This window comes from Salvelinus sp. IW2-2015, linkage group LG4q.1:29 (assembly GCF_002910315.2).
Source record: "Salvelinus sp. IW2-2015 linkage group LG4q.1:29, ASM291031v2, whole genome shotgun sequence".
In the NCBI taxonomy this organism is placed as follows: domain Eukaryota; kingdom Metazoa; phylum Chordata; class Actinopteri; order Salmoniformes; family Salmonidae; genus Salvelinus; species Salvelinus sp. IW2-2015.
Window position 1 is genome coordinate 77,945,435 of NC_036842.1, and position 24,980 is coordinate 77,970,414.

General features: G+C 43.7%; 1 protein-coding gene across 6 annotated transcripts in view; it reads right to left on the reverse strand.

Moving 5' to 3' along the window:
* Nucleotides 1-24,980, reverse strand: part of LOC111962582 (tripartite motif-containing protein 44) — a 112,409-nt gene that overhangs the window by 28,948 nt on the left and 58,481 nt on the right. For 4 of the 6 annotated variants that reach the window (XM_023985747.2, XM_023985745.2, XM_023985748.2 and 1 more), the window contains one exon: nt 16,944-16,969. The exons of 1 other annotated variant lie outside the window; for it this stretch is intronic. In XM_023985747.2, the coding sequence (XP_023841515.1) occupies nt 16,944-16,969 (26 nt within the window). The remainder of the gene's footprint in view (nt 1-16,943; nt 16,970-24,980) is intronic. One more of the 6 variants, XM_023985749.2, reaches the window with a different exon arrangement.

Sequence of the window (24,980 nt, forward strand, 5' to 3'; positions counted from 1 at the left end):
TTTAGTAGTATTTTGGTTGAATGGATGGTTAGTTAGTAGTGTTTCTGGTTGAATGGATGGTTAGTTATGGTGTTCTGGTTGAATGGATGGTTAGTTAGTAGTGTTCTGGTGAATGGATGGGTTAGTTAGTAGTGTTCTGGTTGAATGGATGGTTAGTTAGTAGTATTCTGGTTGAATGGATGGTTAGTTAGTAGTGTTCTGGTTGAATGGATGGTTAGTTAGTAGTGTTCTGGTTGAATGGATGGTTAGTTAGTAGTGTTCTGGTTGAATGGATGGTTAGTTAGTAGTATTCTGGTTGAATGGATGGTTAGTTAGTAGTGTTCGGTTGAATGGATGGTTAGTTAGTAGTGTTCTGGTTGAATGGATGGTTAGTTAGTAGTGTTCTGGTTGAATGGATGGTTAGTTAGTAGTATTCTGTGTTGAATGGATGGTTAGTTAGTAGTGTTCTGGTTGAATGGATGTTAGTTAGTGTGTTCTGGTTGAATGGATGGTTAATTAGTAGTATTCTGGTTGAATGGATGGTTAGTTAGTAGTGTTCTGGTTGAATGGATGGTTAGTTAGTGGTGTTCTGGTTGAATGGATGGTTAGTTAGTAGTGTTCTGGTTAATGGATGGTTAGTTAGTAGTTATTCTGGTTGAATGGATGGTTAGTTAGTAGTGTTCTGGTTGAATGGATGGTTAGTTAGTAGTTTCTGGTTGAATGGATGGTTAGTTAGTAGTGTTCTGGTTGAATGGATGGTTAGTTAGTAGTGTTCTGGTTGAATGGATGGTTAGTTTAGTAGTTTCTGGTTGAATGGATGGTTAGTTAGTAGTGTTCTGTTGAATGGATGGTTAGTTAGTAGTATTCTGGTTGAATGGATGGTTAGTTAGTAGTGTTCTGGTTGAATGGATGGTTAGGTTAGTGTGTTTCTGGTTGAATGGATGGTTAGTTAGTAGTGTTCTGGTTGAATGGATGGTTAGTTAGTAGTTTCTGGTTGAATGGATGGTTAGTTAGTAGTGTTTCTGGTTGAATGGATGGTTAGTTAGTAGTTGTCTTGGTTGAGATGGATGGTTAGTTAGTAGTGTTCTGGTTGAATGGATGGTTAGTTAGTAGTTTCTGGTTGAATGGATGGTTAGTTAGTAGTTTCTGGTTGAAATGGATGGTTAGTTAGTAGTGTGTTCTGGTTGAATGGATGGTTAGTTAGTAGTGTTCTGGTTGAATGGATGGTTAGTTAGTAGTAGTGTGTTCTGGTTGAATGGATGGTTAGTTAGTGGTGTTCTGGTTGAATGGATGGTTAGTTAGTAGTGTTCTGGTTGAATGGATGGTTAGTTAGTAGTTTCTGGTTGAATGGATGGTTAGTTAGTAGTGTTCTGTTGAATGGATGGTTAGTTAGTAGTGTTCTGTTGAATGGATGGTTAGTTAGTAGTGTTCTGGTTGAATGGATGGTTAGTTAGTAGTGTTCTGTTGAATGGATGGTTAGTTAGTAGTTTTCTGGTTGAATGATGGATGGTTAGTTAGTAGTGTTCTGGTTGAATGGATGGTTAGTTAGTTATGTTTCTGGTTGAATGGTGGTTAGTTAGTAGTTGTTCTGGTTGAATGGATGGTTAGTTAGTAGTGTTCTTGGTTGAATGGAATGGTTAGTTAGTAGTGTTATTGGTTGAATGGAATGGTTTAGTTAGTAGTGTTCTGGTTGAAATGGATGGTTAGATTAGTAAGAGTTTTCTGGTTGAAGGATGGTTATGTTAGTAGTGTTCTGGTAAGGATTAGGAATAGGGTTCGCTTCCGTTAGTGTATCTGCTTGAAATGATTTATGGTTAGAAGTTTAAGTAGATATTCTGATTGAATGAAAACTGTAAGAGCATGTTCAAATAATACTCTTCTCTACTAACTAACCATCCATTCATGGAGAGAATGATCAAAACAACAACAAAATAGGTAGTTGGATGTGAGCCATTACAGCTCAGACTGTGTGTGTTTAAATAAATGTCCTGCTGTTAGTGTGTGTGTGTTTGAGAGAGAGCGAGAGCGAGAGGGAGAGAGTAGGAGAGAGAGATAGTGTTTGTGTTTAAAGGCTCTGGTGAGAGCGATAGCCCTTAGCCCTCTTATCTCTATTCTCTGAGGTAACGCTACTTCTCCTCAGGTCCTATGCATGATAAAACAGAGGTTGTGTATGTGTGTGTAGGTCCCATGCATGATAAAGCAGGAGAGGAAGTCAGGGGATGTTTCATGGCTCCAGAGACAGGGACAGAGCAGAGAAAAGTGACAGAGTGGAGGAATAAGTGGAGGGACCTGCTATCATCATTAGAAGTGCCAGACACCCCAGAGTGCCTATCATATTAGTGTGATTACATTGCATGATTTATATGCTTGCCAAGCCTCCCCTGCTAAGCAGACTTTATGCACCTCACAGTCCCGTAGCTCTTTGACACACATACTGTATGTCCTTTGTACCTGGAGTGGTTGCTTAAATGGAGCAGTGTTGGCTAAACAGGGTGTGAGCCAACRCACTTTAAAAGCTCCACCACAGCAATGCCTTCTGGTGAATATATATTTTTTATTTTATTTAACTAGGCAAGTAAATTAAAAACAAATTCTTATTTACAATGACGGCCTAGGAACAATTTGGGTTAACTGCCTTGTTCAGGGGCAGACAGACAGATTTCTACATTGTCAGCTCAGGGATTCGATCTACCAACCTTTCAGTTACTGGCCCAACGCTCTAACCACTAGGCTACCTGCCGTATATACAGTGTACAGTGCCTTCTGAAAGATTTCATACCCCTTGAGTTATTCCACATTTTGTTGTGTTGAAGCCTGAATTCAAAATATATTATATGTATTTTGTTTCTCACCCATTTACACACAATAACACATAATGCCATAGTGAAAACATGATTTTTTGAAAATGAAATACAGAAATATCTAATTTACATAAGTATTCACACCCTTGAGTCAATACATGTTAGAATCACTTTTGGTAGTGATTACAGCTGTGAGTCTTTCTGGGTAATTCTCTAAGAGCTTTGCACCGGGATTGTACAATACTTGCACATTATTCTTTTAAACATTCTTCAAGCTCTGTCAAGTTGGTTGTTGATCATTGCTAGACACCCATTTTCAAGTATATTTATGTCAAAACTGTAACTAGGCCGTTAAGGAACATTCAATGTCTACTTGGTAAGCAATTCCAATGTATATTTGGCCTTGTCTTTTAGGTTATTGTCCTGCTGAAAGGTGAATTTGTCTCCCAATGTCTGTTGGAAAGCAGACTGAACCAGATTTTCCTCTAGGATTTTGCATGTACTTAGCTGTATTCCTAAAAAACACTGTAGACCTTGCCGATGACAAGCATACACATACCATTTAGCCACCACCATGCTTGAAAATATGAAGAGTTGTACTCAGTGATGTGTTGTGTTGGATTTGYCCCAAACATAATGCTTTGTATTCAGGACATAAAGGTMATTTCTTTGCAGTTTTATTTTAGTGCCTTATTGCAAACAGGAGGCACATTTTGGAATATTTTATTCTGTACATGCGTCCTTCACTCTGTCATCTAGGTTAGTATTGTGGAGTAACTACAATGTTGTTGATCCATCCTTAGTTTTCTCCTATCACAGCGATGAAACTCTAACTGTTCTAAAGTCACCATTAGCCTCATGGTGAAATCCCTGAGCGGGTTTCTTTGTTGTATCTTTGTTGTGTCTGAGTGTATTGATACACCATCCAAAGTGTAATTAATAACTTCACGTTTCTCAAAGGGATATTCAATGTCTGCTGTTTTAAAATATATTTCATCTACCAATAGGTGCCCTTCTTTACGAAGCATTGGAAAACCTCCCTGGTCTTTGTGGTTGAATATGCRTTTGAAATTCACTGCTCAACTGAGGGACCTTAAAGATAATTGTATGTGTTGGCTACAGAGATGATGTAGTCATTCAAAAATCATGTTAAACACTATTATTGCACACAGAGTGATCCCATGCAATTTATTATGTGACATGTTGAGCAAATGTTTACTCCTGAACTTATTTAGGCTTGCCATAATTAAGGGTTTGAATACTTATGGGTTATTGTGTTTAGGCCAGTGAKACAAAATCGCAATTTAATCAATTTTAAATGTAGGTTGTAACAACAAAATGTGGAAAAAGTCAATGGGGTGTGAATACTTTCTGAAGGCACTGTTTGTAGAAGTACATTTCATCCCTCGGGGCCATCGCTCAGTGATGTCATTGACAGCTAAAAAGGGATACAGTGATATATAACCCAGAAAAAAAAGAAAAAGAGATGCTGTAAGTAGCATAACTGCAATGGAAGATACAACTGTCAACCCAACCCTGTAAAACAACACATTTCCMTGAACCTATGCGGTGTATGTGACAATAAAACGTYGTATCTTATTAAAATGAGAAAAGTTTCCCAAATCTTATATTGGATAAAGCTGGTATATTCTTTGACTGGATCTCATTGTTTTCTCTTCTCTTTATTTATAGACTGTATCTGATTGAACCWTTAATATGGAAAGACACCACACAGAACAAGGGGTGGAGAAAGATGAACGGACAGAAAGAGACAGAAAGAGAGAACGATTATAACATGAAACGGGAACAGCTTGTGACGCAAGTGTTCCTGATCCTCTGCAGCCTTGATCGAGGAAAAGCTCAAGATTTTTKAATAATCCCAGAATATTCTATTAGGGCATTCTTATTCCAAAACTCTGAATGGGGAGATCTCAACTACTGAATAGAGSGAGCCGAAGAAAGAAAGCATTCCAAGTGCCATAGGCCTCAGTGAATGTCCTGCCTCTGTCTTTATCAGAAAACTAACAGAAACCTTATCCCTAAGGACAGACTCCCTAAACGCCTGTCTGTCATCACTTGCAACTCACACAGTGTGAAAAACATCTTAAAAAGACAAGCAATTATCAACTTTTAGAAACAGATAGACTCGATTGATTGGGATTTTTTATTTGTTTTCTTAATAAAAAAAAAATCTCCCTCTCCTCCCTCTCCCTCTCCCTAGGTCATGGAATTGATCACTTCTCCGCAACAGGTAACACTCATTGATTCTTGTTTTAATCCATGTCCTAGTTTGAGGCATAGACAAAATGGCACAGTTCTAAGCAATCTTGTATATACTGTACTGTATACCATTTCAAGACAACCCCATGGCTATTTGATATAGAGGGTTATCTACTGATCATAGCATGTTTGTATTAGAGACTCAGTCTGATCTGAAATACCACAACTGTGGCCTGGGACTGATTCATGTAAATGTTAGAAGTTTGATTTAGAAAATGGATCTGATTGTAATTCTGGCTTCTCAGACCAAAGCATACATTTTGATAATTACTGAGAATTGGTTAAACAAGTCTGTGCCAGACTCTGATGTGTCTCTGAATGGATATAATGTTTATATATCTGACAGAGCTGGCAGAGGTGGGGGTGTCRCCATTTCATAAAGAACAACTTGAATGTTGCTGTGTGTATTACCACCTCGGTCCCCAAGCAATTTGAATATCTTGTCCTAAATGTGTGCCTTGGTAATAATGCCCAACTAACGTTAGTGGGAGTTTATCATCCTCCCTCAGCCCTCCCAATTGCTCTTAGCAAATAGCTTGACTTGCTGTTTAACTATGCTAAATCTGAATGATTCATATTTGATGATCTTTACCTGTATTGGTTCAGATAGACTGAAAGATATTTGTACTGAGCTAAATTTAACTAAACCAACCTGTCCCAACTAAACCAGCCTGAAAAATATACTATTTTGGAAATCATACTGACAAACGCCCCTGTTTGCTAACAAACTCAGTGACCAGTGACCATTGTCCCATTGCCTGTAAAATATCCTAAATCATGTCGGCGCATTTTTTATTTTTTTAGGTTCAATGAGCAACCATCCCTGTATGACCTGCGGTTGTATGATGGGAGGGTGTGTCCTCAATCTCTGATTCGGATCAGGCCCTTAACTCTCTGTTAACTCGGTTGTAGATTAGCTTGCCCCATAGAAAATATTAAGGTTAATAAAGGACCGATCTAWATCCCGCTTCACGCATTAATTGTCTGAGAGATTTCATGAAAGAAACTTAGCTTGGGCCAAAGCTAGATTGACTGATTCTACCTCTGATTGGCAGTCCTTCAGACATTTGAGAAATAGATGTCTTACTCGGGTTAGAAAAGCATCACAGTGCTAGAGGGGTCATTACAGAACCTGGTTTGATCCCAGGCTGTATCACAACCGGCCGTGATTGGGAGTCCCATAGGGCAGCGCACAATTGGCTCAGGGTCGTCCGGGTTAGGGGAGGGTTTGGCCGGGTGGGATTTACTTGGCTCATTGCGCTCTAGCGACTCCTTGTGACGTGCTGGGGACCGGCAGGCTGACGTCGGTTGTCGGGTGAACAGTATTTCCTTCGACACATTGGTGCGGCTCGCTTCCGGGTTAAGTGGGCGGGTGTTAAGAAGCACGGTTTGGCAGGTCATGTTTCGGAGGACGCATGACTCGACCTTCGCCTCCCGCCTCCCCAGGAAATGGGCATCAACTAACCGGTGCCCCCGCACACTGACTCAGTACCAGTACCCCGGTAAATAGTCACGCTATTGTTATTTTACTGCTGCTCTTCAATTACTTGTTACTTTTATTTCTTATTCTTATCTGTATATTTTTAAACTGCATTGTTGGTTAGGGGCTCGTAAGTAAGCATTTCACTGTAAGGTCTACACCTGTTGTATTCGGCGCATGTGACTAATMAAATTTGATTTCATTTGAGCCCATTGGGGAGTTGCAGCGATGAGACAAGATCGAAATTGGGGAGAAAAGGGGGTAAAATACAACTAAAATATATAAACTCCTCTCACTGTCAACTGCGTTTATTTTCAGCAAACTTAACATGTGTAAATATTTGTATGAACATAACACGATTCAACAACTGAGACATAAACTGAACAATGTGACTAACAGAAATGGAATAATGTCAAAATCAAAAGTAACAGTCAGTATCTGGTGTGGTCACCAGCTGCATTAAGTACTGCAGTGCATCTCCTCCTCATGGACTGCACCAGATTTACCAGTTCTTGCTGTGAGATGTTACCCCACTCTTCCACCAAGGCACCTGCAAGTTCCCGGACATTTCTGGGGGGGAATGGCCCTAGCCTTCACCCTCCGATCCAACAGGTCCCAGATGTGCTCAATGGGATTGAGATCCGGGCTCTGCGCTGGCCATGGCAGAACACTGACATTCCTGTCTTGCAGGAAATCATGCACAGAACGAGCAGTATGGCTGGTGGCATTGTCATGCTGGARGGTCATGTCAGGATGAGCCTACAGGAAGGGTACCACATGAGGGAGGAGGATGTTTTCCCTGTAATGCACAGCGTTGAGATTGCCTGTAATGACAACAAGCTCAGTCCGATGATGCTGTGACACACCGCCCCAGACCATGACGGACGCTCCACCTCGATCCCGCTTCAGAGTACAGGCCTCGGTGTAACGCTCATTCCTTCGACGATAAACTCAAATCCGACCATCACCCCTGGTGAGAAAAAAAAATGACTCGTCAGTGAAGAGCACTTTTTGCCAGTCCTGTCTGGTCCAGCGACGGTGGGTTTGTGCCCATAGGCGACGTTGTTGCCAGTGATGTCTGGTGAGGACCTGCCTTGCAACAGGCCTACAAGCCCTCAGTCCAGCCTCTCTCAGCCTATTGCGGACAGTCTGAGCACTGATGGAGGGCTTGTGCATTCCTGGTGTAACGCTGGCAGTTGTTATTGCCATCCTGTACCTGTCCCATAGGTGTGATGTTCGGATGTACCGATCCTGTGCAGGTGTTGTTACACGTGGTCTGTCACTGCAAGGACGATCAGCTGTCTGTCCTGTCTCCCTGTAGCGCTGTCTTAGGCGTCTCACAGKACGGACATTGCAATTTATTGCCCTGGCCACATCTGCAGTCCTCATGCCTCCTTGCAGCATGCCTAAGGCACGTTCACGCAGATGAGCAAGGACCCTGGGCATCTTTCTTTGGTGTTTTTCAGAGTCAGTAGAAAGGCCTCTTTAGGTTCCTAAGTTTTAATAACTGTGACCTTAATTGCCTACCGTCTGTAAGCTGTTAGTGTCTTAACGACCGTTCCACAGGTGCATGTTCATTAATTGTTTATGGTTCATTGAACAAGCATGGGAAACTGAAGTTATTTGGATTTTTAGGAATTAGCTTTGAAAGACAGGGTCCTGAAAAAGGGACGTTTCTTTTTTTGCTGAGTTTAAATATATACATTTTAAAAAGTCAACATACTTCTTGAATTGTATATCTGAGAGTGGTGGAAATTCTGCTAAATTCTGGAAAGTGGTAAAATCTTTGAAACAAAACTCACCCACTAATTTCCCCAGCAGGTTGTGACAGCCTTTGGTCCCATAACAGTTAAAAATGAAATGTATGGTGCTTTTAATGACCATTTTGCCTCAGCTGGTCAGCTATTTCAAAGAATAGTTTCTGAAAACACCTCAAGTTATTCACCTCTAAACAGATAGCAGAGAATGATGCACTTCCAGGCTCTGACTCTTTTTTCTTCTTCATTTGAACCATTTGATGTCAATGAAGGGCCTTGCAAAAAATGTAYGTAAAAAAATCATAGGAGCTGATTCGCTTAATCSCTTTTTACTGCAGCTTTCTGCCCCCTCATTGTCAAACCTTTGACTCACATTTTTTGTTTGTTTAACGATTGCTTCTGGTGCTATCCCTAAGATCTAGAAGGCAACGAATGCCCTTSCCCTTCACAAAGGCGGGGATCCTTCTGACCTATATACTGTAACTACTGCCCAATTTCTAAACTATCTTGCTTTGCTCAAATATTGGAATCACAAACACTCAGCTAATAACTTTGTTAATTTCTAATTATATTATTCATGTGAACCAGTCTAGTATTATACCTGGACATAGCAATGTTTCAGCAGCTATGTTTGTCTTAAATGATGTGTTAAATTGCTTAGATCACAGGCATCAGTGTGCTGCCATATTTATAGACCTATCCAAAGCCTTCGATAATGTCGACCATCCCCTACTCATTCATAGGTTGTCTGAAATGGGCCTCGACCAGGCGTCTTGCAAGTGGTTTGGGAACTGTCAGACAGGACACAATGTGTGCTTTCTGATGGTGTCAAGTCAAGTTACCTCGATATTACTAAAGGTGTCCTGCCGGGGGTCGATTTTGGGACCTGTCCTCTTTACTATTTATATAAATAATATTGGTCTATCTGYAAAAACCTGYAACATTCATCTGTATGCAGATTACACATATGTATGCTATTGCACCTACTGCTGACCAGGCTATGTTAGAGCTGCAATCTGATTTTGTTGCCTTGTAGAAAGCCCTTGTTGATTTAAATATGTACTTAATGCAGGAAAAACTAAATAAATGTTGTTTTCTAATTGTCGTAGAAATATTTCATATGGTTTACACATTAAATTTAAAAAACATACGGATGAGCTAGTTATGAAGAGAGTCTATTGACGCACCCGTGTGTCAATCTAAGTAACACAATAAAAAAAACTATGAAGATGTGTCAGTTTAAACTAGAGAGATGTTTTTTTGCATGGGCTGCTTCTCAATCCACCACATCTGCCTATTTCTGCATTCCGCATCTGCAGTGGAAGGTGGCTGAGCTACAGGATGTTTGTCAGAACATGAGACATCCCGAAAATCGGTATTCTCATGAAAACTTCTGTAGCGTCTGAAYGGTTTGGCCTACAAAACGAATGTGACCAATCTAAAGATAAGACTCCCACGAACACGATGGATYCGTTTTGCTCTACGACTCCCACAGTTGTCACGGGACTCGTCAGAAGGTAACCCATACAAATGAATGGAAGTATGGAGGTAGTTTTGTGCCAACAAAAATAAGGGTTTAAATATGTGTAGAAAAAAMCCCACAAATATTTCCTGAGYTTTCTTATACCTCCTAGATATAGGACAGACACTACAAAACTTTATTCCCTATGATTTATTTTTTCACAGTCCTTTTTCCACTTATGAATGTGTTATTCAATGCGTTTCTATGGGTTATAATACTAAACGCCAAATTAAATATTTTATCAAATAATTGTTATACCTGAAGGATCCTATAATTCAAAATCAAATAGCTAAATGATCCATGGTATGACCATCTTAAAACAATTCCTCTCTCTAAACAACAGGAAGCAGGTTGGAAAGGCAACCTTTCTGCCAGCTCTTGATTATTGTGACACCATTTATCAGAAAGCAGCAGCCACTACTCTAAAACCCTTGGATATAGTGTACCATAGCGTGCTTCGCTTTTTCACAGGTGACAGGTTTAATACTCATCACTGCATCCTTTATCAGAAGGTCGGCTGGATTACTCRAAATTCCCGTAGATCACTTACTTTCTCTCTTTTTGTTTCCAAAGCTCTGCTGCACCAGCTTCCARCATATCTTACTTCTCTGTTAAAGTATAGAAATAGGAGGCACCAAACCYGCTCACAGGGTTGGTGAACTCTTGAGGTCCCTCATGMCTCTACCAACCTAGGCAAATCAGCCTTTAGTTTTAATGCCCCTCCATAACATACAAATCCCTGGTGCCAATAGGGCAGCTTAGAACGCTGATGTGGAAGGAATTCACTGAGGTTTGCGAGTGTTTTGGTTGATTGTAAGAATTWATTTGTGTTGTTGAATTGTAATGCATCTGTAACTGCTGCATCTGTAGTTTCTTTTTTGCTGTTTTATTGAATTATAATGTTGATTTGTGAATTGTTTCTTCTCAGGGCACCATTGAGATTGAGACCCTGGTCTTAATTGGATTCCCCTGAATAAATGAAAGTTAATACATAAATACAAATCTTTCTCTCCCATTCTTCCTCCAATTAATTTTCTCCTCTCCACTGCCTCAATCCCCATCTTCCCAAGCTTGTAAACTAACCCTTCAGACAATAAAAATATTTGCATTCCCTCCTCTCCCCCAGTCACATTCCTCCCTTTCTCCCTCTCTCATCCCTCTATCCTCGTCCTTATTGTATGATTAGTTCATTATGTTTTATACCAGTCATTATCTGATGTCTTTATCCAGGCAGGGAGCTGGGCTGGATTCTGCAACCTAGGCGTTTTATGTGGTATGTGTGTGTGTGTGTGCGTTCATGTGTGTCTGCGCCTACTTTTATGTGTATGTGTGTATGTCTGTGTGTGTGTGTGTGTTAACCTTGACCAAGGGCATTGCAGAAGCGTTATGCCACCCTGGGGTCCCAAATTGCAGCCATCTGGTCTGGAGTAGAGTGTAGTGGATTGTGCTTGGGTCTMAGTATTACCATTGGCAGGTTAAAGCTCCTGGTTAAAGCTGAGATGGCAGTTAAACTGGTCTTCTCCATGACTGGGTCAGGGCCGTTAAAAACAAAAAACACTAGAATCTGCAAATATCTACAAATACTGTATATTCCTCCAAAATAAATACTCAAACTCCTATATTTATTTGTTACACTGGCTTTTTCAGTCATAAGGAGTGTAGCAGAGCAAGGCAATGCAGGCTGATGTTAGTGTGTATTCAGTTTCCCCGTCATAGCTGTTATTTGGTTATTTTTGTTATCATTTATACATACGTTCTGAAAATCCAACAACATTCCAAAGATAAAACACKGAGCACTCTGTTATTTTTCAAAACTTTTAGCTTAAAGCTTGTAGGTGTCTGTCTTATCAGACATTTTCTTCTTTAACCATTATTCACCCATATAGTACCTTTCAGATAAAGCATTTCTTTCCCACMCGAGATGCTGAGGCTGACATTTGCACAGCTCTGCCTGTGTCTCAGACCATTACTGAGTGTGTGTATGTGTGTGTGTGAGAGATGTGGTGAGGTGGGAAGCCTGACATCAAGGCCTGGAGAGACACACACCATAGGGACAGGACACAGCAGGGGGTGATGGGAAGGCAGCCGCTCCGGGCGAGCGACTCCTGAAAGCCATGTCAGTGTCAGGGGATCAATATGTGTGTGACTGGGTAAAGGCTATCTGTTACACYTACTGTTTTACACACTGTCTCACAAATAAATCTACACACACCGCCTCACACACTAACATACACACACACCGTCTCACACACTAACCTACACACCTCTACAAGTGAGACAGACAAAATGACAGTCAGACAAATGAACTAGAGGATGAACAGATGGACAGAGATACAGACAAGTAGACAGGCATTCAGGCAGACWAGCAGGCAGGCWGGCAAGCAGACAAGACACAGACCTTTCACACGACTACCTTCTAGACAAGCTTAGTACAACACAGCCCATGCTGCCTAAGCACGGTTGTTCCACCAGAGGGCTTGGGTTGACCCCAATAATCAAACTACAGCTTGACCACACACTAGTGGACATTGTGTCTCTCCATTTGCCCAGCCTGGCCCGGCTTGGCCCAGTGACCAGTGGAGCKGGATGGGGCAGGTCACTGCGTGGCCGTGTGATTGGAGCAGGRAGATCGTTACTTCTCTGAGCGTTAAATTCCAGCGGGCATAGAGATTAGAGCAGCTAAATGCTGGCTGGGCTATGGATGKGACACACATAAGGCGCATTCATAATGCAMCTTAGCCCTGGGCTAAGGAAGATTTTAGCCTGGGCCTAAGCAAGTGTTCCCGGGCTACATTTTTTTTTAATACTCCATATACAAACGTATACATACAAACAACAACTTACAGACGCACACAAACCGTGACTACATCTYATCTGCCCAGACCCGCATRCTCACACCCCCATCCTTTTTGCCTGTGTTATTGYTAGCCACAGATTTTTTCAATGTGTCAATTAATGGTCGGATTAAATTATTTCCACGTTTTTAGTATACGTTTTATCAAGATGAGTGATGAGAAAAGAATAGTCCAGCCCATTGGATATCTCACTACTCCCCCATAYGCCATGTGTTACGCCCTGACCTTAGAGCTCCTTTTTATGTCTCTATTTGGTTTGGTCAGGGTGTGATTTGGRGTGGGTATTCTATGTTCTATTATTTGTATTTCTATGTTTTGGCCGGGTAKGGTTCTCAATCAGGSACAGCTGTCTATCGTTGTCTCTGATTGRGAAYCATACTTAGGYAGCCCTTTCTCCCACCTGTCTTTGTGGGAAGTTGACTTTGTTTGTGGCACATAGCCTTAAGCTTCACAGTTTGTTTTTGTATTGTTTATTGTTTTGTCGGCGTCATTTCTAATAAAAAGAAAATGTACGCTCACTACGCTGCACGTTGGTCTCCCCCTTTTGACGGCCGTGACACCATGTCTTGAAATACGCAGACAGACGGATTAAAAGTATGTTTACATTGTGATACTTCTGACAGCCAACTTTCTAGGTTCCAATAGTTTATATTTTGCACATTCTAAAGTGGGCTAGCGCCAAMCTTAGCCCAGGGCTGGCTGGCCATGCCCTGGAGCAGGGTTAGCACCGAATTTTCGGGGTTAGCCCAAGAAACATGGTGCAAAAATAGCCAGTGTAAAATGGGGTCTAGAACAACACCTAGAATGCTCACAGTCCAATCACAAAAGCTGCATTGTCACTTAATTTACATATACTTGTGTTCCAATTTGTAAGTCGCTCTGCTAAATGACTTAAATGTAAATGTAAATGATGCTTATAATTATTATGCATGTTATTTTGATAGCCAAATTCATACTATTTCATCCTTCCATCTGAGGACAAAAACCTAAATACTTTAATCAGTATGCCAAAAATGGCTGCTATGCCGGCTGGCTAACGTCTTCTCATGTAGCCAACTAAAGCTTCAAACTCTACAGCTGGAAGGGCAGCAAACACTCCATTTTCATCTGTTTTCATAGCATTTGTAATAACATTTAATTGGATATATCCATGATAATAATAGTTTTGCATGMTTTCACCTAGATCAGAAAAGTTATTTAGTTGACAGTATTCTCTGTACACGGGCGAGATCCAATTTCAAAAGTGAAACATTGTTTCCGAGGCTTTTAAAATCCACCTTCGAGAAACAAGTCTCTCACCGTTGCTGCTTGCTATAGACCACCCTCTGCCCCCAGCTGTGCCCTGGACACCATATGTGAATTGATTGGCCCCCCATCTATCTTCAGAGCTCGTGCTGCTAGGTGACATAAACTGGGACATGCTTAACAACCTGGCCATCCTACAATCTAAGCTTGATGCCCTCAATCTCACACAAATTATTACGAACCTACCAGGTACAACCCCAAATCCGTAAACACAGGCACCCTCATAGATATCATCCTAACCAACTTGCCCTCCAATACACCTCTGCTGTTTTTCAACCAAGACCTCAGCGATCACTGCCTCATTGCCTGCATCCGTAATGGTCTGCGGTCCAAACGACCCACCCCTCATCACTGTCAAACGCTCCCTAAAATAAAAATTGGGCAGACAGCCAAACATCAAGGTTTGTAACGGTTTATACAAACCATCACTGTTAGATCAATGCTATGCTCGAAGCTAGAGGAACTATGTGTTAATTAATGTATTGTTTATAACATTGGTTGCGTGTCGAGATAGAATGTTGGTTGCATGTTGTGTTTTCCGTTGCCCAGGTCTTTGGAATACAAGTATGATTAAGCTTAGCCCCGGAATAAAAATGCTTGTTTGAACCAGGCTAATCTAGCCCAGGGCTAAGAACAATGCAGTGTGAAAAGGTCTATACAGGACTACAGGGGAGGAGGAGAGGAGATACAATGTTCAAAATCAAATGTTATTTTGTCACATACACATGGTTAGCAGATGTTAATGCGAGTGTAGCGAAATGCTTGTGCTTCTAGTTCCGACAATGCAGTAATAGCCTAACAATTTCAACAACAACTTTTACACACAAGTGTAAAGGGATGAAGAATATGTACATAAAGATATATGAATGAGTGATGGTACAGAACGGCATAGGAAAGATGCAGTAGATGGTATCGAGTAAGTATATACATATGAAGATGAGTAATGTAGGGTATGTAAACTATATAAAAGTGGCATTGTTTAAAGTGGCTAGTGATACATTTTTTACATCAATTTTTTCCATTATTAAGTGGCTGGAGTTGAGTCAGTATGTTGGCAGCAGCCACTCAATGTTAGTGTGGCTGTTTAACAGTCTGATGGCCTTGGAGATAGAAGCTGTTTTTCAGTTCTCGGTCCCTGCTTTGGATGCACCTGTACTGACCTGCCTTCGGATGATAGCGGGGTGAACAGGCAGTGGCTCGGGTGGTTGTTGTCCTTGATGATCTTTATGGCCTTCCTGTGACATCGGTTGGTGTGGTGTCCTAGAGGGCAGGTAGTTTGCCCTGGTGATGCGTTGTGCAGACTCACTACCTCTGGAGAGCTTACGGTTGTGGGAGGAGCAGTTGCCGTACCAGGCTGTGATACAGCCCAACAGGATGCTCTCGATTGTGCATCTGTAAAAGTTTGAGTGCTTTTGGTGACAAGCCGAATTTTCTTCTGCCTCCTGAGGTTGAAGAGGCGCTGCTGTGCCTTCTTCACCACGCTGTCTGTGTGGGTGGACCAATTCAGTTTGTCCGTGATGTGTACGCCGAGGAACATAAAACTTACTACCCTCTCCACTACTGTCCCATCGATGTGGATAGGGGGGTGCTCCCGCTGCTGTTTCCTGAAGTCTACGATCATCTCCTTTGTTTTGTTGACGTTGAGTGTGAGGTTCTTTTCCTGACACCACACTCCGAGGGCCCTCACCTCCTCCCTGTAGGCCGTCTCGTCGTTGTTGGTAATCAAGCCTACCACTGTAGTGTCGTCTGCAAACTTTATGATTGAGTTGGAGGCGTGCATGGTCACGCAGTCGTGGGTGAACAGGGAGTACAGGAGAGGGCTCAGAACGCACCCTTGTGGGGCCTCAGTGTTGAGGATCAGAGGGGTGGAGATGTTGTTACCTACCCTCACCACCTGGGGGCGGCCTGTCAGGAAGTCCAGTACCCAGTTGCACAGGGCGGGGTCGAGACCCAGGGTCTCGAACTTGATGACGAGTTTGGAGGGTACTATGGTGTTAAATGCTGAGCTGTAGTCGATGACCATCATTCTCACATAGGTATTCCTCTTGTCCAGATGGGTTAGGGCAGTGTGCAGTGTGGTTGCGATTGCGTTGTCTGTGGACCTATTGGGGCGGTAAGCAAATTGGAGTGGGTCTAGGGTGTCAGGTAGGGTGGAGGTGATATGGTCCTTGACTAGTCTCTCAAAGCACTTCATGATGACGGAAGTGAGTGCTACGGGGCGGTAGTCGTTTAGCTCAGTTACCTTAGCTTTCTTGGTAACAGGAACAATGGTGGCCCTCTTGAAGCATGTGGGAAGAGCAGACTGGGATAAGGATTGATTGAATATGTCCGTAAACACACCAGCCAGATGGTCTGCGCATGCTCTGAGGACGCGGCTGGGGATGCCGTCTGGGCCTGCAGCCTTGCGAGGGTTAACATGTTTAAATGTTTTACTCACATTGGCTGCAGTGAAGGAGAGTCCGCAGGTTTTGGTAGCGGGCCGTGTCAGTGGTACTGTATTGTCCTCAAAGCGAGCAAATAAGTTGTTTAGTCTGTCTGGGAGTAAGACATCCTGGTCCGCGACGGGGCTGGTTTTCTTTTTGTAATCCGTGATTGACTGTAGACCCTGCCACATACCTCTTGTGTCTGAGCTGTTGAATTGCGACTCTACTTTGTCTCTATACTGACGCTTAGCTTGTTTGATTGCCTTGCGGAGGGAATAGCTACACTGTTTGTATTCGGTCATGTTTCCGGTCACCTTCAAGGGCTGGAGAGAGAAGTGTGTGTGCGTGCGTGTGCGTGTACGTGCGTGAAAGAGATAGAGAGAGCATGCACGTTTACTGTACATGTGAGTCTGAGCATGGATGTGTGTGGTATACTGATCCCTGTAAACCCACTGTAAAACCACCTGAGTGTGGGGATTTGAAAATGTATTTTTTTCTCCCTGCTCTGCTAGATGCTGAGAATGTTATTAATCAGACTTACCTTGGCCTGGCCTCAATGTTGCGCTGCTGAAAAAGACAAGGGAGACAGCAGTTTTAATACAGGGGCCAATAACACAGAGGTGCTGTAGCTACACAGCTGGTATGCCTTCACAAATCAAAAGCTATTCACAGACACTTAGCAGTTCTTTAATACATTCACACTGTAGGAATATGTATATACTTACTATATCACTACCTGTAGATGACGTATACTACCCAAGGAGAAAAAAGGGTTTAAGAAAGTGTCTGAGTATGAGTGTCTGTGTGATACTGGCTTTGAGACAGTGCCTTAATGACAGCTTTACAGTGTGACTTAGTAAGCGTGTGACCGTGTTACTGAGTGACTGTGAGTGTGAGACAGTGGCTTTCACATATCATTGTGTCACATGAGAGGAGAGTAAATTAATACAGCGGTGGAGCTCTACTCTGACAGTAGACACTGTTCACACTTTAATTAGCAGCCACCAGCCCAGACACCAGCTAGTGGAGGACCACAGAGACTAACTATACAGCACTGTACTGTATCTTCCCTCAAAGGGCCCTGAGCCGCTAACGCCATCGCTCTGCTTTTCATTAAAACAAGACAACAGAATACTGCCATATTTCTTCCCACTTAGTTCCCACTTCCCACTTTCTTCCCACATCTCATTGGAATAGGTGCAGAATTCAAATGAATTCAAAAGGTGAATGTAAAAATAAGAACATATTGTGAGGCCGGGTGGTATTTAGTTTACTATTAAACATTAATCCTATTAATCCTGAATGCTAATTTGTTAAAAACGCATTCCAGTCAGTGTCTATTCGACAAGTTACCACCGGCTAAATCTATGACGTTAAAATGCCTATTTACTCTGTTCCATCTGACTGGATAATTCACTGTCTCATCAGCCCAGCCAGGCAACGTATAAACTTAATCTCCACTATAAATAGCATCTAGACGTTATCTCACATTTCTTTTATACTAACATTTCGTTTTCAACAGTGGAGATTTGTATAAACCTTGCTGTTTGTCTCTCCAACATTTGCAACAGTGTTTCAATATTCAAATTCGATCTCTAGCTGTCCCATAGTAATGAGTCGGGATGAGACAGACAGGCAAGCAGCTTTTCTCAGCCAGTCGAAATCATGAATCAGCATCATTTTTATGGATATATACAAAGAACTATCAATAGAAAACAGGTCATATGAAACGAAGTGTAGCTAGTTTGCTGTCTTTCCAGCTTCAGTTTGAAGTGATTGTGTTCGCTGTGTTGTTGGCTAGCTCCTCTAAACAACAGTGTCCTGATGAGATAGCACATTTTCTACACCAGGCGAAATCGCGCATCATTAGCTCATTGTTATGGATGTATCCAAATAAATGTCACTAGAAAACAGCTTAAACAAATGCAAATGCAGCTACTTTGCTGTTATTCTGGCTGCACTGTTTGACGTGACTGTAAATTAGCCGTAGTTGGCTAGCTAGAAAGCAAGGGATTAGAACAGTGTCTCGGGCCTAACAAAAGCTGTACTAATATATCCTCCAAACACCGGCTTCTCTGGCATTATCACTTAATTGTAACCCAGGTCCGATTTAGGTGAAAACATACTGTAGAATGAGTGGTCTACAGTGATGGCAGTAATTGTTCAGTCACTATGAGCTTTACTTTCTAGACTATTGGTTGTCTAAGATCAGCCCCTCACTGTGAACCAGGTCAGGACCAGGTTAGATTTGGTTATGGACCAGGTCAGGACCAGGTTAGGTCTGATTCAGGACCAGGTTAGGTCCAGTTCAGGCCTGGGGCAACACAGTCCGCACACCTGGCATTTAATGATTGACTAATGGCTGATTTGACCAGCTGACTATACACTCCTCTGCCAAACTCATACACACACACACACTTGCTCACACAGAAATGTGGACACTACTGTAACTTGCTTACACAAACAGCCACACACATTCTAGTACGCACAATAACACAGACTCATGCGGGAGCAAACACACCTCACACAATTCAATGGAATGTGTTTCTTTGTGTATTGATGCACTGGGGCATGTGAAAAAGTCAGTGTGCATGACTGTCTATCTGTATGGGTGGAGGCATTCCTTCCTGTCTGTGTCACTCTTGGAATACGTGTGAGTGTGACAAAAATGTGTATTTCAGAAAGTCTAATCGGTGGCTGTGTCAACACGATTATGTGCACTGTACACACATAGAGCAAATACATTTTGGTACTTTCCTGGCAGTCTGTACAGTACAACGTAAGCATAGGTAAATGAGTGTGTGTGCTCGTCCGGATTTACTCTGCTATGTGTGTGAAAGTGTGTTTGTTCTCTGACTATTTGTGTATGCTACGTGAGGTGATGTGTGTGCGTGTGTGTGTGTGTTCTGTGAGACAGCCTGAGAGATGGTTTCCTCCGGGGTGACAGATAAGTGCTCAGTAATCATGGTGTGTGGTGATTGGAGGGTATACACAGCGGCGTACGTCTGTACCGCTGCTTACCTACTGCCCGCACCGCTCTTTATTGATTTAATGACAGATCTGTAGATTACACTGCAAAACAGGAGCCCATGCATTTCTGTAATACATAACAAATGGCCCATTCTTTATCAGTCTTGCCTCTAGTTAGACTAACTGCTTAGCGAGCACCACACACACACACACACACACACACACACACACACACACACACACACACACACACCACACAAACTGAAACTCGCTGGAGAATGATTAGATTGTGTGTACAAGTTGGTGTTAAGGGCTTCTTTCTATCTCATTCTCCATTTCGTATCTCTTGCAACACACAGAGATAAAATGCATGCACACACACCCTTTTTTATTTGTACCTAATCATGTGCACGCGTGCACACACACACAATGAAATGTTTTACATCAGCAGATGTCACAAAGTGCTTATACAGAAACCGAGCCTAAAATCCCAAAGAGGAAAGAATGCAGATGTAGAAGCACGGTGGCACACACACACACACCCACCCACACCCACCCACACCCACCCAAGTGCCACTGTAGGAGCTCAGACAGTCTCTCTCTTGCTGTCTCTCTCTCTCTCTCCTCGATGTCTCCAAGTCACAGCAGGCATTGCTCACTGCAGCAATGACTTCCATGAGAGAACAAACAAGGCAACCATCACCATCCAATTAGGGCCTTAATGAACTCGGCCTACCACTGGCCCATTTCTCAAACCAGGAAACCAATCTGCAGGCCGGCCACAGCCATTAATACAGCCCACCTTCCCTCTCTCCCCGACTGCCTGACTGGGAGCCTGAAGTAGTTAAACTATAGCAGGTGAGTAATGGGCCAGCAGGATCTTTTAATATAACCCTGTAAGTAATCAGAGCCTTCTCTTATTAACTAGTATGAGTGAGGAGGAGTGTGTGGAGAAGGGGTGTGTGTGCATGTGAGTGAGAATACATGCACAGTTCCAGTTCCTGACATTTCTCTTTGCTTATTTGAGCTTTTCTTGCCATAATATGGACTTGGTCTTTTACCAAATCGGGCTATCTTCTGTATACCACCGCTACCTTGTTACAACACAACTGATTGGCTCAAACGCGTTAAGAATTCATTCATTATCCAAGAATGGCGTAGCAGTCGGATGTGTCTTTGTCCTGTCTTGTCCCGTGTAAATAGTATTCGTATTTTTCGTATACATTTCGTATTTATTTTAATTTCACTTTCCATCTAGGAACTGAATATACATTCCTACATTCCGCCTCACCCAATGTGGTACGGACCTGCTATTTTTTATATACTTTTGAACCGTAACCCCAATCAGAAGCTAGCCAGATAACTAGCTACTAGCTAGTAGTCAGTTAGCCACTGCTGCGGTCTTCGCCCTTAACTCGGACACAGCCAGCTTCAATACCGGGCCGATACCTGCCAGTCTGCAAGCGCGATATCAACCCAGAGCATATAGGACTGCTTTTTCTCTACCACATCACCGGATTCCTGACGCAAGCTCTGGACAATTACACCGTATTATCACAGCTAGCTAACTGCAACCGAGTGGCTACTACTGGCTAACACCTCTGTCCCGAAAAAAGCACCAGTTAGCCTTGAGCTAGCCTCGAGCTAGGCCCATCTGCCGGCTAGCTGCAGCGCGATATCAACCCAGAGCATATAGGACTGCTTTTTCTCTACACATCACCGGATTCCTGACGCAAGCTCTGGACAATTACACCGTATATCACAGCTAGCTAGCTGCAACCGAGTGGCTACTACTGGCTAACACCTCTGTCCCGAAGCAAGCACCAGTTAGCCTTGAGCTAGCCTCGAGCTAGGCCCATCTGCGGCTAGCTGCAGCGCGATATCAACCCAGAGCATATAGGACTGCTTTTTCTCTACCACATCACCGGATTCCTGACGCAAGCTCTGGACAATTACACCGTATCATCACAGCTAGCTAGCTGCAACCGAGTGGCTACTACTGGCTAACACCTCTGTCCCGAAGCAAGCACCAGTTAGCCTTGAGCTAGCCTCGAGCTAGGCCCATCTGCCGGCTAGCTGAAGAGCTAGTCCACTGCCACTGCCACGAAGCTAGCACCAGTTAGCAAACACATTCTACAATTCACAACCTCTCTTTCGCCATCGCCATCTGGCTTGGATTCTCTGTCGACACAACCACGTCTGAGCAGACCCCCTCCGTCTGAGCAGACCACCCCCCGGGCTACTAACTTTACACGCCGCGTGCTAGCTTAGTGGAGGCCTCCTCTGCTCCATCTACGGCTGCCCCCTGGACACTATGATCACTTGGCTACATAGCTGATGCATGCTTGACTGTCCATTAATTCACGGTACTCCATTCTGTTTATTTGTGTCTTATCTGTCGGCTCTGTGCTTTAACTCAGGATCTGTGTGTAGTTAATCCGACCCTCTCTGCCTAGTCATCGCCATTTTTTACCTGTTGTTGCTGTGTCAGACTAGCACCCTGTTATTGCTGCTGTTATCTTACCTGTTGTTTTAGCTAGCTCTCCCAATCAAGACCTGCAATCACTTTATGCCTTATTGTATGTCTCTCTCAAATATCAATATGCCTTGCATACTGTTGTTCAGGCTAGTTTTCATTGTCATTGTTTTGGTTTGCAATGGACCCTGTAGTTCCACTCTCCGTACCTCTGATACCCCTTTGTCCCACCCCCACACATGCGGTGACCTCACCCATTGAGACCAGCATGTCCAGAGATACAACCTCTCTTATCATCACCCAGTGCCTGGGCTTGCCTCCGCTGTACCCGCGCCCCTCCATACCCCTGTCTGCACATTATGCCCAGAATCTATTCTACCACGCCCAAATCTGCTCCTTTTATTCTTTGTCCCCAACGCTCTAGGCGACCAGTTTTGATAGCCTTTAGCCGCACCCTCATCCTACTACTCCTCTGTTCCTCGGTGATGTGGAGGTAAACCCAGGCCCTGCATGTCCCCAGTCACCCTCATTTGTTGACTTCTGCGATCGAAAAAGCCTTGGCCTCATGCATGTCAACATCAGAAGCCTCCTCCCTAAGTTTGCCTTACTCACGCTTTAGCACACTCTGCCAATCCTGATGTCCTTGCCGTGTCCGAATCCTGGCTTAGGAAGCCACCAAAAATTCTGAGATTTCCATACCCAACTATAACACTTTCCGTCAAGATAGAACTGCCAAAGGGGGAGGAGTTGCAATCTACTGCAGAGATAGCCTGCAAAGTTCTGTCATACTTTCCAGGTCTATGCCCAAACAGTTCGAACTTCTAATTTTAAAAATTAATCTCTCCAGAAATAAGTCTCTCACTGTTGCCGCCTGCTACCGACCCCCTCAGCTCCCAGCTGTGCCCTGGACACCATCTGTGAATTGATCGCTCCCCATCTAGCTTCAGAGTTTGTTCTGTTAGGTGACCTAAACTGGGATATGCTTAACACCCCGGCAGTCCTACAATCCAAGCTTGATGCCCTCAATCTCACACAAATCATCAAGGAACCCACCAGGTACAACCCTAAATCCGTAAACATGGGCACCCTAATAGACATTATCCTGACCAACCTGCCCTCCAAATACACCCTGCTGTCTTCAATCAAGATCTCAGCGATCACTGCCTCATTGCCTGTATCGCCACGGGTCTGCGGTCAAACGACCACCCCTCATCACTGTCAAACGCTCCCTAAAACACTTCTGCGAGCAGGCCTTTCTAATCGACCTGGCCCGGGTACCCTGGAAGGATATTGACCTCATCCCGTCAGTTGAGGATGCCTGGTCATTCTTTAAATGTTACTTCCTCACCATATTAGACAAGCATGCTCCGTTCAAAAAATGCAGAACCAAGAACAGATATAGCCCTTGGTTCACTCCAGACCTGACTGCCCTCGACCAGCACAAAAACATCCTGTGGCGAACTGCAATAGCATCGAAGAGCCCCCGCGATATGCAACTGTTCAGGGAAGTCAGGAACCAATACACGCAGTCAGTCAGGAAAGCAAAGGCCAGCTTTTTCAAGCAGAAATTCGCATCCTGTAGCTCTAACTCCAAAAAGTTCTGGGATACTGTAAAGTCCATGGAGAACAAGAGCACCTCCTCCCAGCTGCCCACTGCACTGAGGCTAGGTAACACGGTCACCACCGATAAATCCGTGATAATCGAAGACTTCAACAAGCATTTCTCAATGGCTGGCCATGCCTTCTTCCTGGCGACTCCAACCTTGGCCAACAGCCCCCCCCCGCTGCTACTCGCCCAAGCCTCCCCAGCTTCTCCTTTACCCAAATCCAGATAGCAGATTTCTGAAAGAGCTGGAAAACCTGACCCATACAAATCAGCTGGGCTTGACAATCTGGACCCCTATTTCTGAAACTGTCCGCCGCCATTGTCGCACCCCCTATTACCAGCCTGTTCAACCTCTCCTTCGTATCATCTGAGATCCCCAAGGATTGGAAAGCTGCCGCGGTCATCCCCCTCTTCAAAGGGGGAGACACCCTGGACCAAACTGTTACAGACCTATATCCATCCTGCCTGCCTATCTAAGGTCTTCGAAAGCCAAGTCAACAAACAGATCACTGACCATCTCGAATCCCACCGTACCTTCTCCGCTGTGCAATCCGGTTTCCGAGCCGGTCACGGATGCACCTCAGCCACGCTCAAGGTACTAAACGACATCATAACCGCCATCGATAAAAGACATTACTGTGCAGCCGTCTTCATCGACCTGGCCAAGGCTTTCGACCTGTCAATCACCATATTCTTATCGGCAGACTCAGTAGCCTCGGTTTTTCTAATGACTGCCTTGCCTGGTTCACCAACTACTTTGCAGACAGAGTTCAGTGTGTCAAATCGGAGGGCATGTTGTCCGGTCCTCTGGCAGTCTCTATGGGGGTACCACAGGGTTCAATTCTCGGGCCGACTCTTTTCTCTGTATACATCAATGATGTTGCTCTTGCTGCGGGCGATTCCCTGATCCACCTCTACGCAGACGACACCATTCTATATACTTCCGGCCCTTCCTTGGACACTGTGCTATCTAACCTCCAAACGAGCTTCAATGCCATACAACACTCCTTCCGTGGCCTCCAACTGCTCTAAACGCTAGTAAACCAAATGCATGCTTTTCAACCGTTCGCTGCCTGCACCCGCACGCCCGACTAGCATCACCACCCTGGACGGTTCCGACCTAGAATATGTGGACATCTATAAGTACCTAGGTGTCTGGCTAGACTGCAAACTCTCCTTCCAGACTCATATCAAACATCTCCAATCCAAAATCAAACAAGAATCGGCTTTCTATTCCGCAACAAAGCCTCCTTCACTCACGCCGCCAAACTTACCCTAGTAAAACTGACTATCCTCCGATCCTCGACTTCGCGATGTCATCTACAAAATAGCTTCCAAACTCTACTCAGCAAACTGGATGCAGTTTTATCACAGTGCATTCGTTTTGTTACTAAAAGCACCTTAATACACCCACCACTGCGACTCTGTATGCCCTAGCGTCGGCTGCCCTCGCTACATGTTCGCACGTCAGACCGCAGGATCTACACATGGTCATACCCTCTACAAAGCTATGCTAATCTCCTCTT